This window comes from Schistocerca americana, chromosome 2 (assembly GCF_021461395.2).
Source record: "Schistocerca americana isolate TAMUIC-IGC-003095 chromosome 2, iqSchAmer2.1, whole genome shotgun sequence".
Lineage (NCBI taxonomy): Eukaryota > Metazoa > Arthropoda > Insecta > Orthoptera > Acrididae > Schistocerca > Schistocerca americana.
In genome coordinates, this window is record NC_060120.1 from 312,421,039 (window position 1) to 312,434,404 (window position 13,366).

At 45.7% G+C, this 13,366-nt stretch overlaps 1 protein-coding gene across 1 annotated transcript in view; it reads right to left on the reverse strand.

The window, feature by feature from the left end:
• The window catches only part of LOC124593985, a 446,237-nt gene that overhangs the window by 388,547 nt on the left and 44,324 nt on the right, over positions 1 to 13,366 (reverse strand). Inside the window, exon 6 of the mRNA XM_047132336.1 lies at positions 3,585 to 3,697. Within this exon, the coding sequence (XP_046988292.1) occupies positions 3,585 to 3,697 (113 nt within the window). The remainder of the gene's footprint in view (positions 1 to 3,584; positions 3,698 to 13,366) is intronic.

The window sequence follows — 13,366 nt, forward strand, 5'->3', positions numbered from 1 at the left end:
CGTCCACCTTTGCAACCACGATACCATGCAGCGCGGTACAGATGGGCCCAACAACACGCCAAATGGGCCGCTCAGGTCCTCTTCACCGATGAGTGTTTGCATATGCCTTCAACCAGACAATCGTCGGAGACGTGTTTGGATGCAACCCGGTTAGGCTGAACGCCTTAGACACACTGACCAGCGAGTGCAGCAACGTGGAGGGTCCCTGCTGTTTTGGGGTGGCATTACGTGGGGCCGACGTACGCCGCTGGTGGTCTTGGAAGGTGCCGCAACGGTTGTACGATACGTGAATACCATCCTCCGACCAATATTGCAACCATATCGGCAGCATATTGGAGTGGTATTCGTCTTCATGTACAATTCACGCCCCTAGAGTGGCCAGCTTGTTCTCCAGACATGAACCCTACCCAACATGCCTGGGATAGATTGAAAAGTGCTGTTTATGGACGACGTGACCCACCAACCACTCTGAGGGATCTACGCCGAATCGCCTTTGAGGAGTGGGACAATCTGGACCACCAGTGCCTTGATGAACTTGTGGATAGCATGCCACGACGAATACAGGCATGCACCAATGCAAGAGGACGTGCTACTTGGTATTAGATGGAGCGGTGTGTATAGCAATCTGGACCACCACCTCTGAAGGTCTAGCTGTATGGTGATACAGCATGAAATGTGTGGTTTTCATGAGCAATAAAAAGGATGGAAATGATGTTTATGTTGGTCTCTATTCCAATTTTCTGTACAGGTTCCGAAACTCTCGGAACCGAGGTGATGCTAAACTTTTTTTATGTGTGTATGTAACTGTCTGAAATAAAATGATTTATAGCAGCAGTCCCGTTACCTTATAGCCACACCTCGTATACCTGCGTTTAGCTCGCCTTACGTCCACTGAAATTCCAACAGAGTTATTGGTCATGTCGTTAAGTACTTTAGCGTACTTGTGCGTTAATCTATATGTAGTCCTTTTTGGTTTCATTGAAAAAATCAGTCCTATATTGAGTGCCTGGTCAACAGAGTGAAATTCCCGGCCGGTCGGAGTGGCCAAGCGATTCTAGGTGCTACAGTCTGGAACCGCGCGACCGCTACGGTCGCAGGTTCGAATCCTGCCTCGGCCATGGATGTATGTGATGTCCTTAGGTTAGTTAGGTTTAAGTAGTTCTAGGGGACTGATGACCTTAGAAGTTAAGTCCCATAGTGCTCAGAATTTTGAAATTCCTGTACACACGTAGATAATTTTACTGTTCTGCAATCTGGCGGCCTGTCTTGTCACTGTAGGGTGTAAGCAAAACTTGTTTACGAAGTGCCACAGTGGTAGAGGGAAATAGAGACGAACAATTTTATGAAGGACGTTTGAGGTCTGTCAACTAGACAAACAACAAATTGGCCTATAAATGCCACCCAAGCGACAGCGGGTGCACACCGCTTGAGGTTTTAAATATCCTCTCGACCTCTTTCGTCACCGACTTAGTCGGTCAGATTTTTGAAATCTTTTATTTTGTTAACATAAGTAATTTAAACTTTGCCGTTACGGAGAAAGGAAAATGGACCTTTTTAATGTTATGCAAGCACTAATTACGTTTACAGTTCGATGTAAGCTCTAGCATTACAAGCATAATAGTCTCGTAGTAATTAGACCAGAGAAACAAAACAATTTAATTGTTAATTTTACACTGTTAAAATTCACAAAATTTTGAGGTAAGATTTAGACAAAAGTCAATTTTACATTTTATAAACACAAGAATAAAGTGAAACTTTAGTTCGAGTCTCGGTCCGGCACACAGTTTTAATCTGCCAGGAAGTTTCATATCAGCGCACACTCCGCTGCAGAGTGAAAATCTCATTATACAAGAATTAAGTGTCTTTAATACTCCAGGACGATGTTAGAGAGAAAGAACAAACGAACTGCCAGATAGACTAAGCAGATGGCGCTCTTGCACCGTAGCATAGCTGGCTTTTGTAGTTCAGTTTGTGATGGTTTCCCAGCTGAACATACCACATCTACATCTACTTGATTATGATGCAATTTGCACTTAAGTGCCTGGTGCAGGGTCCTTCGAACCATCTTCAGACTATTTCTCTACCTTTCCACTGTCTAAGCGTGTGGGAAAAATGAACACTTAAATGGTTTTCTACGAGTTCTGATTTCTCTTATTTTGTTATGATGATCATTTCTCACTATGTAGGTTGGCGACAGTAAACTATTTTCACTTTGAGTAGAAAGTCGGTGATTGAAATTTCGTGAGAAGATCTCACCGCAACGAAAAACGCCTTTGTTTTAGTGATTGCCATCGCAAAATGCTTATGATATGCGTGACAGTCTCTCCCGAATTTCGCGATAATACAGAATAGGCGTAGTATAGGTAGTTCCCCACAACATTACCTATGTGACCGCTCCAAATTAAGTTGTTCGCAATTGTAATTCCTGGGTTTTAGTCGAACTGACAGTCTTTAAATTTGCGTGATTTGTAGTGTAATCGAAATTTAGGGGATTTCTTTTTTATACTTTTCGGATGACGTCACACTTTCCGTCACTGAGTGACAGTTTTCACTTTTAGCATCATTCAGATGTTGTGTCTAAATCACTTTGCTACAAATTTTGATCTTCTGACGATTCTACTAGACGGTAAAGTGCCCTATATCAAATGGTTCAAATGGCTCTTAGCACTATGGGACTTAACAGCTATGGTCATCAGTCCCCTAGAACTTAGAACTACTTAAACCTAACTAACCTAAGGACATCACACAACACCCAGGCATCAAGAGGCAGAGAAAATCCCTGACCCCGCCGGGAATCGAACCCGGGAACCCGGGCGTGGGAGGCGAGAACGTTACCGCACGACCACGAGCTGCGGCCTGTGTGCCCTATATCAAACTGTTCGTCTCGACCTACCTTGTACCAGTGGCGTGTGTTGCAAACAGTTATCGTTTACATGAATGAGTGGTGTCTGTCCTTTCGGACTTGTTCTAAGGAACAGACACCATGCATTCATATAACTAATTCGCCTCAAGGGGAAATGACTCCACAACCTTCTGTGCGGATGCACATTTACATTCGACCCCCGGCGGGAATCTCAAAATTAGCAAGCGTGCAGAACATGGCCGGGAACACAAAAAAAGAGTGGCGCCATTGTTAACGCAACTTCCTACTAAGCAGGAGATCCCGGGTTCGACACCAGATCCGGCACATATTTTCACTTGTCACCGCTGATTCCGCATAAAGCCCTGATGTAGCTGATATCAGTTCCTTGTCTTCCCTTTCCTTTTTCCCCATTCACCTCCAGTTTACATAATTACGTTTACACCCAGTATTGACACAGGAATGAGAAAATCTGAACATAGAAAGTATGCTTGCATGTTTCTTTGGTAACGCGGAAATCACTCAAACTTTGTTAATGACAGTCGATGGTCAGGAGCAGTAAAATGTCAGCTCTATCTATGATCATAAGCTGTCTTATTCCTCACTTAAATAAGCAGAAATACTTTTAACTCCTGGAACAGTACATTGTTTCCATCTGATAGTTTATAACACAAGTATATTTTTCTCAGTGAGTGAGGTGTTTCACGTTGCCACATGGACTTACCCTGTGTATGGTGCGCGGGCTGAGGGACAGGTAGTTGGCCACGAGAGGTCTCCTCCCCAGACACACGTCCGTCTGCGTTGCCTGCGTCTTCATAGGCGCGCGCTTCAGCTTCTCTGCAACACGACACAGCTATGTGCAATATTACACAATACAATACAACAAAGTGAGGGCTGCAAGCAGCAGCAATACTTGTTGAGTCAGAGGACTGATACATAGCGCTTTATAAAAACGGAAAAGATATATTGTAGATAATTTCAGGCCACTACTCTTGCTGACTCGCTTTCGAAGGCTTTTGAGAAGGAAATGTATGAGAATCTATTGACACATCCCAATACATTAATTTTATGTTATACGGGGTATGTCCACAAAGTAAGTTCCGTTTGGTTACATAAAACAAACGTGTACAGATACAGAAAAAAAACATTTATTGTACAAAAGTCTACAACTGTTAAACTACTTTTCTACATAGCTTCCGAAATTTTGTAGGCACTTGTCATAGCGTGGCACAAGTTTTTGTATGCCTTCTTCATAGAAGGTTGCCGCCTGTGTATTCAACCATGTGGTAACATGTTCTTTCAGCTCGTCATCATTGTTGAAGTGTTGACCACAAAGGACAGGTTTTAGGTGTAAGAAGAGATGAAAGTCGCTAGGAGCGAGGTCCGGGCTGTACGGACGATGATCAAACACATCCCAGTGAAATTCCCGTAACAGTTGTTTGGTCACATTCGCCTTCGGAGGTCGGGCATTATCGTGAAAAAAAAACACCTTTTTACAATAATCCTTGGCGCTTGTTCTGTACTGCGAGGCGCAATTTCTTAATGGTCTCGCAGTAACCATGTGCATCGATTGTTTGGCCTCGTGGTAAGAAATCAATCAGCAAAATGCCTTTTCTGTCCCAAAAAACGGTGCACATGACTTTTCGAGGTGTCAAGATTTGATTAGGCTTAACATTCGTTGGGGATGAAGTGTGCCTCCATTCCATCGACTGCCGTTTTGTTTCAGGGGTGTCGTACGGTACCCAAGTCTCATCCCACGTGACTATCCGAGAAAGGAAACCATCGCCTTCTTCATTGTAGCGTCTCAAAAACTGAAGTGCACTGCCCATCCGTTGTTGAATTTTGGGTACCCAACGTGAGCAAAGTTTTCGAAATTTCAGTTTTTCAGTAACAATTTCATGAATCAGTGATCGTGAGATTTGCGGAACTTCCACAGTAAGAGCACTAAGTGTAAACTTATTGTTGTGCTTAATCTGCTCTTCAATTGCGTGAACCAGTTCATCAGTAACCACAGACGGGCTTCCACTTCGTTCTTCATCGTGCACTTGATCACGTCCTTCATTGAAAAATCTGACCCATCTTCTAACCATTGAATCACTCATAGCATTTTGCCCGTAAACCTCGCAGAATTGCCGGTGGATTTCCTTTGGTTTAACTTTCTTTGCATTTAGTAAAGTAATCACAAATCTGATTTCACACGCGGCGGCATTTTCAATTATGGCTGACATTATAAAGAAGCACTACAAAGCGCACGTCGGCAGCAGCGATCTGAAAATGGCGTACGTGTCTTCTCCTTGAGTCAGAGTAATTGCGGTGCATTCTCGGAACTGCGATCGTAGCGCTGTCGCGGAGAGAAACGGAAACGCGATTTACTTTGTGGACGACCCTCGTGCTTTCAGTTTGCCTTCAGGACAGGAGCATGAGCAGAAAATGCGACTTATTCTTTTGCTTGTGCGTTAATTGATAAGTAGTTGAGTATTTCTTTGATTTAACAATCATATCCGACTGTTTGGATTATGCTATGCCTTAGCATTAGTTGGAACATCACGATGTTAGGGAAGAGCTGAACAACAGTTCACCTCACATGTAGAAAATACGAAGCACGGTGCCCCATCCAAACGTCGAGAAACAGCGAACTGATTCGATATGGCGTATTTATCTCGTGGTTAAAGATCACATTTAGTCTGTGTTTCTTTTCAAATATGCAGTTGTAGAAGTATAGATCTGCAATGAACAAACACATGGTTTTCTTGTTTAATACCCAAAAATGTTTCGGTGAAGTTTCACCAATGTCATGAGGTTGATTTATCTTCTTTCGAATAACATGTAAAGGAATTTCTGCACAAGTTATTTGACAGCAAATAAATGGAACCCACTGACGTTGGTGAAGCTTCACAGAAACACGTTTGGATTTTGTTCAAGGCAGAACCATACTTCCACAATTGTATTTTGATGTGAGAGTGGTTGGGAGGTGGACGGAGGGACTGCTAAAACATTGTCTCTTGCACATATTGCTTTTATTAATGTGTGTCAATGATCAGTCCCTAAACACGATAAATGACACAAAGAAGTACTACAGCAAATCATAAGAGTTTATTTTTATTTCTATATTCTATTCTTAAATTTTTAAATTTTCAGATCAGCTTTCTGTGAATTTGTACTGACTCGTCCTGTATATAAGTAGCTATGGCCCATATGCTCCCACGGTACCCGATGAATTATATGAATTAAACAGTTAAAAGCAAATGGATAATATTGGACTTTTTTGTCGATCGGTTACAGACAGGAAACATTGCATCACACCACGTATAATATGAGATCTGGCCTCTTAGCTCTGGTCTGACGACTCAAAACTAATCAGTTTATTCTCGAAAGCTTCAGCTACGCAACGTTATGTGACCGTGATGACGTGAATTATACGCCAACATTCCCAGTACTGTTTCACTATATATCACGTCTGCATTTCATAGGCAGCATAATTTTAACGCTTTGTACATGGGAGGGGGCGGTGGGAGGGGGAAAACAACTGCAGTTAAACGGCCCCTGCGTGGACCTATAGTTTTGATGTCCTTCGAACTACTGCCCTGCCTTTATTTTGTGAATGTTGGGTGCATAATCTCGCAAGAGAATACTGTAGGTATAAGGACAGGAACAAACAGTCATTGTCTGGAAATAAAAGATTGCGCTTTTATGTCGAGTATGCAGCTGTTACCCAAATAGCTGCTTTTACGCCAATGCACTTCGTTCTACGTGTCTTCTGCGAGTCGTTTCTTTTCCTGAACTGCGAATCGAAGTGGAGCAAAGCACTCAACAACCGCTGACATAAACTTTCAGGCAGGCTCAAAGCGTTTGGCAGACACGCGTATCTTGGAGCGAGAAAATTGCTGCGATTCGCGTGGTGTCATGTTTGATGAGTAAGACAGACACATAAATAACTTTTACTTACTTTTGCAACAACGTTTCAAGTTAACACAGACTTGCTACACTCACCACACCATATAATCCATGGGAGATTAATTAATTAATTAATATATTAAGGGGGATGCAGTTAATAAACTTCCTTACGCAGTCACTACTAGAAAACAGTGCCTCGCCACGTAACAGTCGATGCCAGCTCCGTTGTTCTCAGAAATCTTGCTATTCATGAAAGATGAACAAATGTGCCAATTTTACTATGAGTGCGGATAAACTGTCGTATGACTGGCGTAAATTGATTATAGAAACTCGTATATACATCGCCTAAAAGATAAGGTGAAGTACCAGAAGGGTTGGGGGAAACGAAACGAAACTTCACGGATTGAGAGGTTGATTATAAAACTGAATCAAGGTTACAAAGAAGTTGGCAGTAAGAGCCCCTTTATCGGTATGACATTGCACCGCTTCTGGCGTGGGTGCATGCACTGATTTGGTTGGCGAGGGGTCACAAAGCTGATGTAGCATCTCCTGAGAAATGGTTGCCCACAAATGATATTGACATTTCGGATACTGGCACTGGGAGGAAGAAGTCCGACCTGGTACTACACATGTTATGACGGGGACAGAGCTGTGATCTTGATGGTCAGGGGAACACCTCAACATCAGGCAGTGCAGAGAGATGCAAGCCAAGTGGGAACGAGCATTGTTCTATTGAAAAATGGCACCAGGATGCTGTGATATTAGAGGTAACACGTGAGGACGCAAATTATCAGTGATGTACTTTGTGCCGTCAGAATTCCCTCAATCACTGATATCGCTGACCTGACTCTCCACACGATGCCAGGAGTAACTCCAAAACGTTGGAAGAAAGCGACCTCTACTCAGGTCGCCGCCCTACACGCCGACGATGATCATTTGGGGTAACGCAGTACCGCTATTCGTCGGTGTACACAATGCTACGCCATTCATCAGCAATGCATGCTTCCCGTTGACGGCACCACTCAAAACGCTGCCGGTATTGTTGTGAAGTTAACAGCACCCTACACATAGGACGGTAATGTCCCAGTCCGTCTCCTGCTAATCTCCAGTCAATGGTGTAGGTTGACACAGAATGTTGCAGTGAGTCCATCACTTGTTCTCGGGTGGTAGGCGATGGTGTGAAGGAATTACAATGTGCTTGTTGCACAATGTGGCCATCACCCCCCCCCCCCCCCCCCCCCAAAAAAATGGCTCTGAGCACTATGGGACTCAACTGCTGAGGTCATTAGTCCCCTAGAACTTAAAACTAGTTAAACCTAACTAACCTAAGGACATCACAAACATCCATGCCCGAGGCAGGATTCGAACCTGCGACCGTAGAGGTCTTGCGGTTCCAGACTGCAGCGCCTTTAACCGCACGGCCACTTCGGCCGGCGCCATCACCCCATCTGATGGTCATACATGGTCGTACATGTGACGCTACGTACATCTGCCGCTGCGTTTCCATGCAGTCCAACATCGCGCCACTGCCACATCCGAATGCCTCAGAAATCTGCATACTGTGGTTTGACTAGTCACCCAAATGGAAATCGATTATCAGGTACATTTTAAACTCTATAAGGTGTTTTTTTAATAATGCTCTCAAACTAAAACGCGGCACCTCCGTGATAGCTCAACATCTGAGTGTGTTCACGCTCCTTATATGCCCTACAAGTCCCGGTAACAAATGGCTCTGAGCACTATGGGACTTAACTGCTGAGGTCATTAGTCCCCTAGAACTTAGAACTACTTAAACCTAACTGACCTAAGGACATCACACACATCCATGCCCGAGGCAGGATTCGAACCTGCGACCGTAGCGGTCTCACGGTTCCAGACTGTAGCGCCTAGAACCGCTCGGTCACCCGGGCCGGCCCCGGTAACAACACCTAACAAGACCAGCTCTAATGCACTTTGGTGGTCGTTCTGCCGCTCACAGAGAATTACAACGCTAATAATTTCATAATCACTGTGTGCAGATTTATGTGGATATCCGACCAGGTGTTCGTGACAGATCAGTTTTTTGGCAAGCAGTGTATTTGGCACTGCAGTCTGTGAGAGTGTCCGTAGACGCTGAGATACTGTACCGTGGTCAGCATTCGTTCTCATACCTTTAGCTGCGCCCCTCCCCAACTGTCTCTCAGCAGAGCCATGCACTATGCGCCTCTCTTATTTTTTAACCGAGTTGTGCTGCTAACAAGTAGTTACGATTTCTATAGACGTACCGAATGAAATTTAGTAATGAAAAATTGACAGTTACTTGAGTCCTTAAGTATTCCCAATCGCAAGACATTCAGACAGCCTTACTTTACTGATGAAAGATTATTTTTCGCCGTCAGAAGTGCAGGCTTCTTCTCTTGCATTTTTTCATTTAGCCGAGAACAGTTGCGTAGTGTTCGCCAGTTATTGTTTTACTGTTTACTAAACGTAATCAATAAGAACAACATCTGCATCCTCGAGAACATTATCCGCATGATTTGCACTAGATGGTACCTTTTTTTTATGGACACCAGCTTCCGCCATTAACTCCGAATGCTGTTTCGTTACTGGCACGAAACTGTGAGCCACGAAGTATTCAGTGTAACAAATTGGCAGAAACAATCAGCTGAATTCTTTTAAAACTGTCCAAACATTAGTCTAATTTTGTTTTTCGCACTTGATTTTATTCTACATTCAGTACATTCCACAACCATATCATATGGTGTTCACTTCACACAAGTTCTTTTCTATGGATATAGTTTTGAGTAGTCATTCACTTGGCTCAGCTTCAAGACATATTTCTCTGAAGCCGTGTCTTTTATTTATCAGCACATATTTTTCCCCAGTTCTATGAATTTCGGTTGAAATATTAAACAAAAATAATTAGACTTGTTAACTTTCATTTACTATGGCTGAACTTCAAAGGCGGTATTACTGTAGGCGGGATAAGTAGGAACTCCTCCGTGTGCGGTCAGGATAGCTGCTGCGAATCTTCGACGCTAGTAAATCATTATTATAGTTCAATAGTTTATTCGCTGCGTTTACAATTCGTTGCTCTCCCGCACCAGACTCGGCTGATGCTTTTTTCAGCTGCGTATTGGATTCTATCTGACGTCTGTTTAGTGAGCTCAGCTTCTGCACACCTAGGTGATGCTGTTATTTTCTCTGCGCCGCGGCGGTTTGCCGGCTGGCAGTGGATAAGTTTGGTCTCGCTCCGAATTCTACAACTAGCCTTGATGACGCATCAGTGATGTACCTGGTGTCGGTAGTAGTGTGGTCGGTTGATGTGCTCCCAGCTGGGCTGGTAGATTTCAGCACCTGGAGGCATCTAGGTGTTGAACAGGAACGTGAACCCCAAAACGCGCTACTGCTGCCTTCCACGGTAAAGTTCGGTGCTGGCAGCACTCTGCGATGTGGTGTTGTCGTAAGACATTTTCTCCATCAGTAGATAGTAGGTGGCGAGTAGCATGAAGCTCATCGGTGAATACCATCATCTAGGGGACATCTTCAGCTAGTTCTTAGGCTATTATGGAGCATCTAGGACAGAGATTTACTATTGTAATCATAGAATCGAGCGCTATTACTGCGTCTGCCATTGATCCAAACGATCAGCTGGCGAGAGCTGGAAAACTGGAGTATCTAAATGGAGCTAATGCGGGGCTGTGATGTGCCACATGGTAGATGGTGTCATAACGTGTTGAAGGCCTGACCCACTTGCGACATACTTGTATGTTTTCTGCTTCAGTATGCTTCTGGCTTAATTTGATATTGCCTATGACATTGCGAATGTTTCGATAAATATTTATAAATCCTACGCCCTACTATTCTATACTGTAACAATACACTGCTGAAACCACACGTTGTTATCAGCTGCTTAACAACGTATTGGTCCATTTCCACAAAGCAATGCAGCATAGATTCTGAGTGTCATCACTTGGATAAGTCCTTGGTAGGTCCCCAGAGATATACACTCCTGGAAATTGAAATAAGAACACCGTGAATTCATTGTCCCAGGAAGGGGAAACTTTATTGACACATTCCTGGGGTCAGATACATCACATGATCACACTGACAGAACCACAGGCACATAGACACAGGCAACAGAGCATGCACAATGTCGGCACTAGTACAGTGTACATCCACCTTTCGCAGCAATGCAGGCTGCTATTCTCCCATGGAGACGATCGTAGAGATGCTGGATGTAGTCCTGTGGAACGGCTTGCCATGCCATTTCCACCTGGCGCCTCAGTTGGACCAGCGTTCGTGCTGGACGTGCAGACCGCGTGAGACGACGCTTCATCCAGTCCCAAACATGCTCAATGGGGGACAGATCCAGAGATCTTGCTGGCCAGGGTAGTTGACTTACACCTTCTAGAGCACGTTGGGTGGCACGGGATACATGCGGACGTGCATTGTCCTGTTGGAACAGCAAGTTCCCTTGCCGGTCTAGGAATGGTAGAACGGTGGGTTCGATGACGGTTTGGATGTACCGTGCACTATTCAGTGTCTCCTCGACGATCACTAGTGGTGTACGGCCAGTGTAGGAGATCGCTCCCCACACCATGATGCCGGGTGTTGGCCCTGTGTGCCTCGGTCGTATGCAGTCCTGATTGTGGCGCTCACCTGTACGGCGCCAAACACGCATACGACCATCATTGGCACCAAGGCAGAAGCGACTCTAATCGCTGAAGACGACACGTCTCCATTCGTCCCTCCATTCACGCCTGTCGCGACACCACTGGAGGCGGGCTGCACAATGTTGGGGCGTGAGCGGAAGGCGGCCTAACGGTGTGCGGGACCGTAGCCCAGCTTCATGGAGACGGTTGCGAATGGTCCTCGCCGATACCCCAGGAGCAACAGTGTCCCTAATTTGCTGGGAAGTGTTGGTGCGGTCCCCTACGGCACTGCGTAGGATCCTACGGTCTTGCCGTGCATCCGTGCGTCGCTGCGGTCCGGTCCCAGGTCGACGGGCACGTGCACCTTCCGCCGACTACTGGCGACAACATCGATGTACTGTGGAGACCTCACGCCCCACGTGTTGAGCAATTCGGCGGTACGTCCACCCGGCCTCCCGCATGCCCACTATACGCCCTCGCTCAAAGTCCGTCAACTGCACATACGGTTCACGTCCACGCTGTCGCGGCATGCTACCAGTGTTAAAGACTGCGATGGAGCTCCGTATGCCACGGCAAACTGGCTGACACTGACGGCGGCGGTGCACAAATGCTGCGCAGCAAGCGCCATTCGACGGCCAACACCGCGGTTCCTGGTGTGTCCGCTGTGCCGTGCGTGTGATCATTGCTTGTACAGCCCTCTCGCAGTGTCCAGAGCAAGTATGGTGGGTCTGACACACCGGTGTCAATGTGTTCTTTTTTCCATTTCCAGGAGTGTATGTGGTACCAGATGTCTATGCACACCTCCCGGAATTCCGTAAATTATGGGTCAGTTGTTTGCGAGTGCGAAGCTGGCACTCGGAAGTCTCCCAGATATATTCCATGGGGTTCAGATCAGGCGAATTTGGTGGCTAAGATATGAAAATGGGTTCATCATTGTCACACTCCTCAAACCACTGCAGCACGATTTTGTCCTTGTATCTCGGATAGTTATCGAGAAAGACATGGAAGGATGCAGGTTATCCGCAAGATTGTTCACATAGTGCACAATTGTCATGATGCCTACGATTCGTACCACAGGTGCCACAAGAGCCTAGATCAATGTCCCCCATACCGTGATACTGCCCCAGATCAATGTCCCCCATACCGTGATACTGCCCCATTGGTGCATGTTTCGAGCATCTGTTCGCTATGGACAGTGGCACATCCAGACATATAGAGAACGGTAATTCGTCAGAGAAGGACATGTTTTCATTCATTGAAGGTCCAATTTCGATTATCCTGTGCCCATTATAACTGTAACTGTAGATATCGTTGGATCGTCAAGGAAAAACGTAAGCGTCGTCTGCTGCGGATCCTTATTTTCGGCTCTGTGGCCTGAAAGGTGTTTTCCAAAGAAGTTGTGCATGCATTAGCATTCTACTCTACCGTCGCACCTTCTACAGATCGCCATCGATCCTGCTTTACAGAGCAGAAAAGCCTCCGACATTGACAATCTTAGATGAGGCGTGGATGTCAAACAGCTTGTTGCCTACTCTTGGTTTCATCTTCCTTCAACCACCCTCCACAGAAGCTCGCGACAGTAACATGCTGTAGGAGCCAGGGCGTCAGAAGAGTATTTTCTGTGTAGGCTAGGCGAAGGGATGTGCGGTGGTGGAGTCCTGTGGAGCGCCGGGACGCTGATGAGACATCATTCAATTGACAGACATTCATTTCAAACAGTGTTATTATCAGTCGATCTTCTTCCCGGTGCTGCCTATCATTGGCAGCGTTGCACGAAGTCGCAGGGTAGCAAATCAGCGCCTGGCGAGGAATTTGTAGGCGTACGCTCTGGCGTTGTCTGAAGCCAGTGCTACCGCTCCGCCTTAGGTGGGTCTGGCGGCCGGTGTGTCGCTACTGCCCGGCGTGGCTGTGCGGGTCTGTAAGAGCCTCGACGCTCTCGTCGACTGAAACTGGGCTCGAACTCGGCCCCAGAAATCTT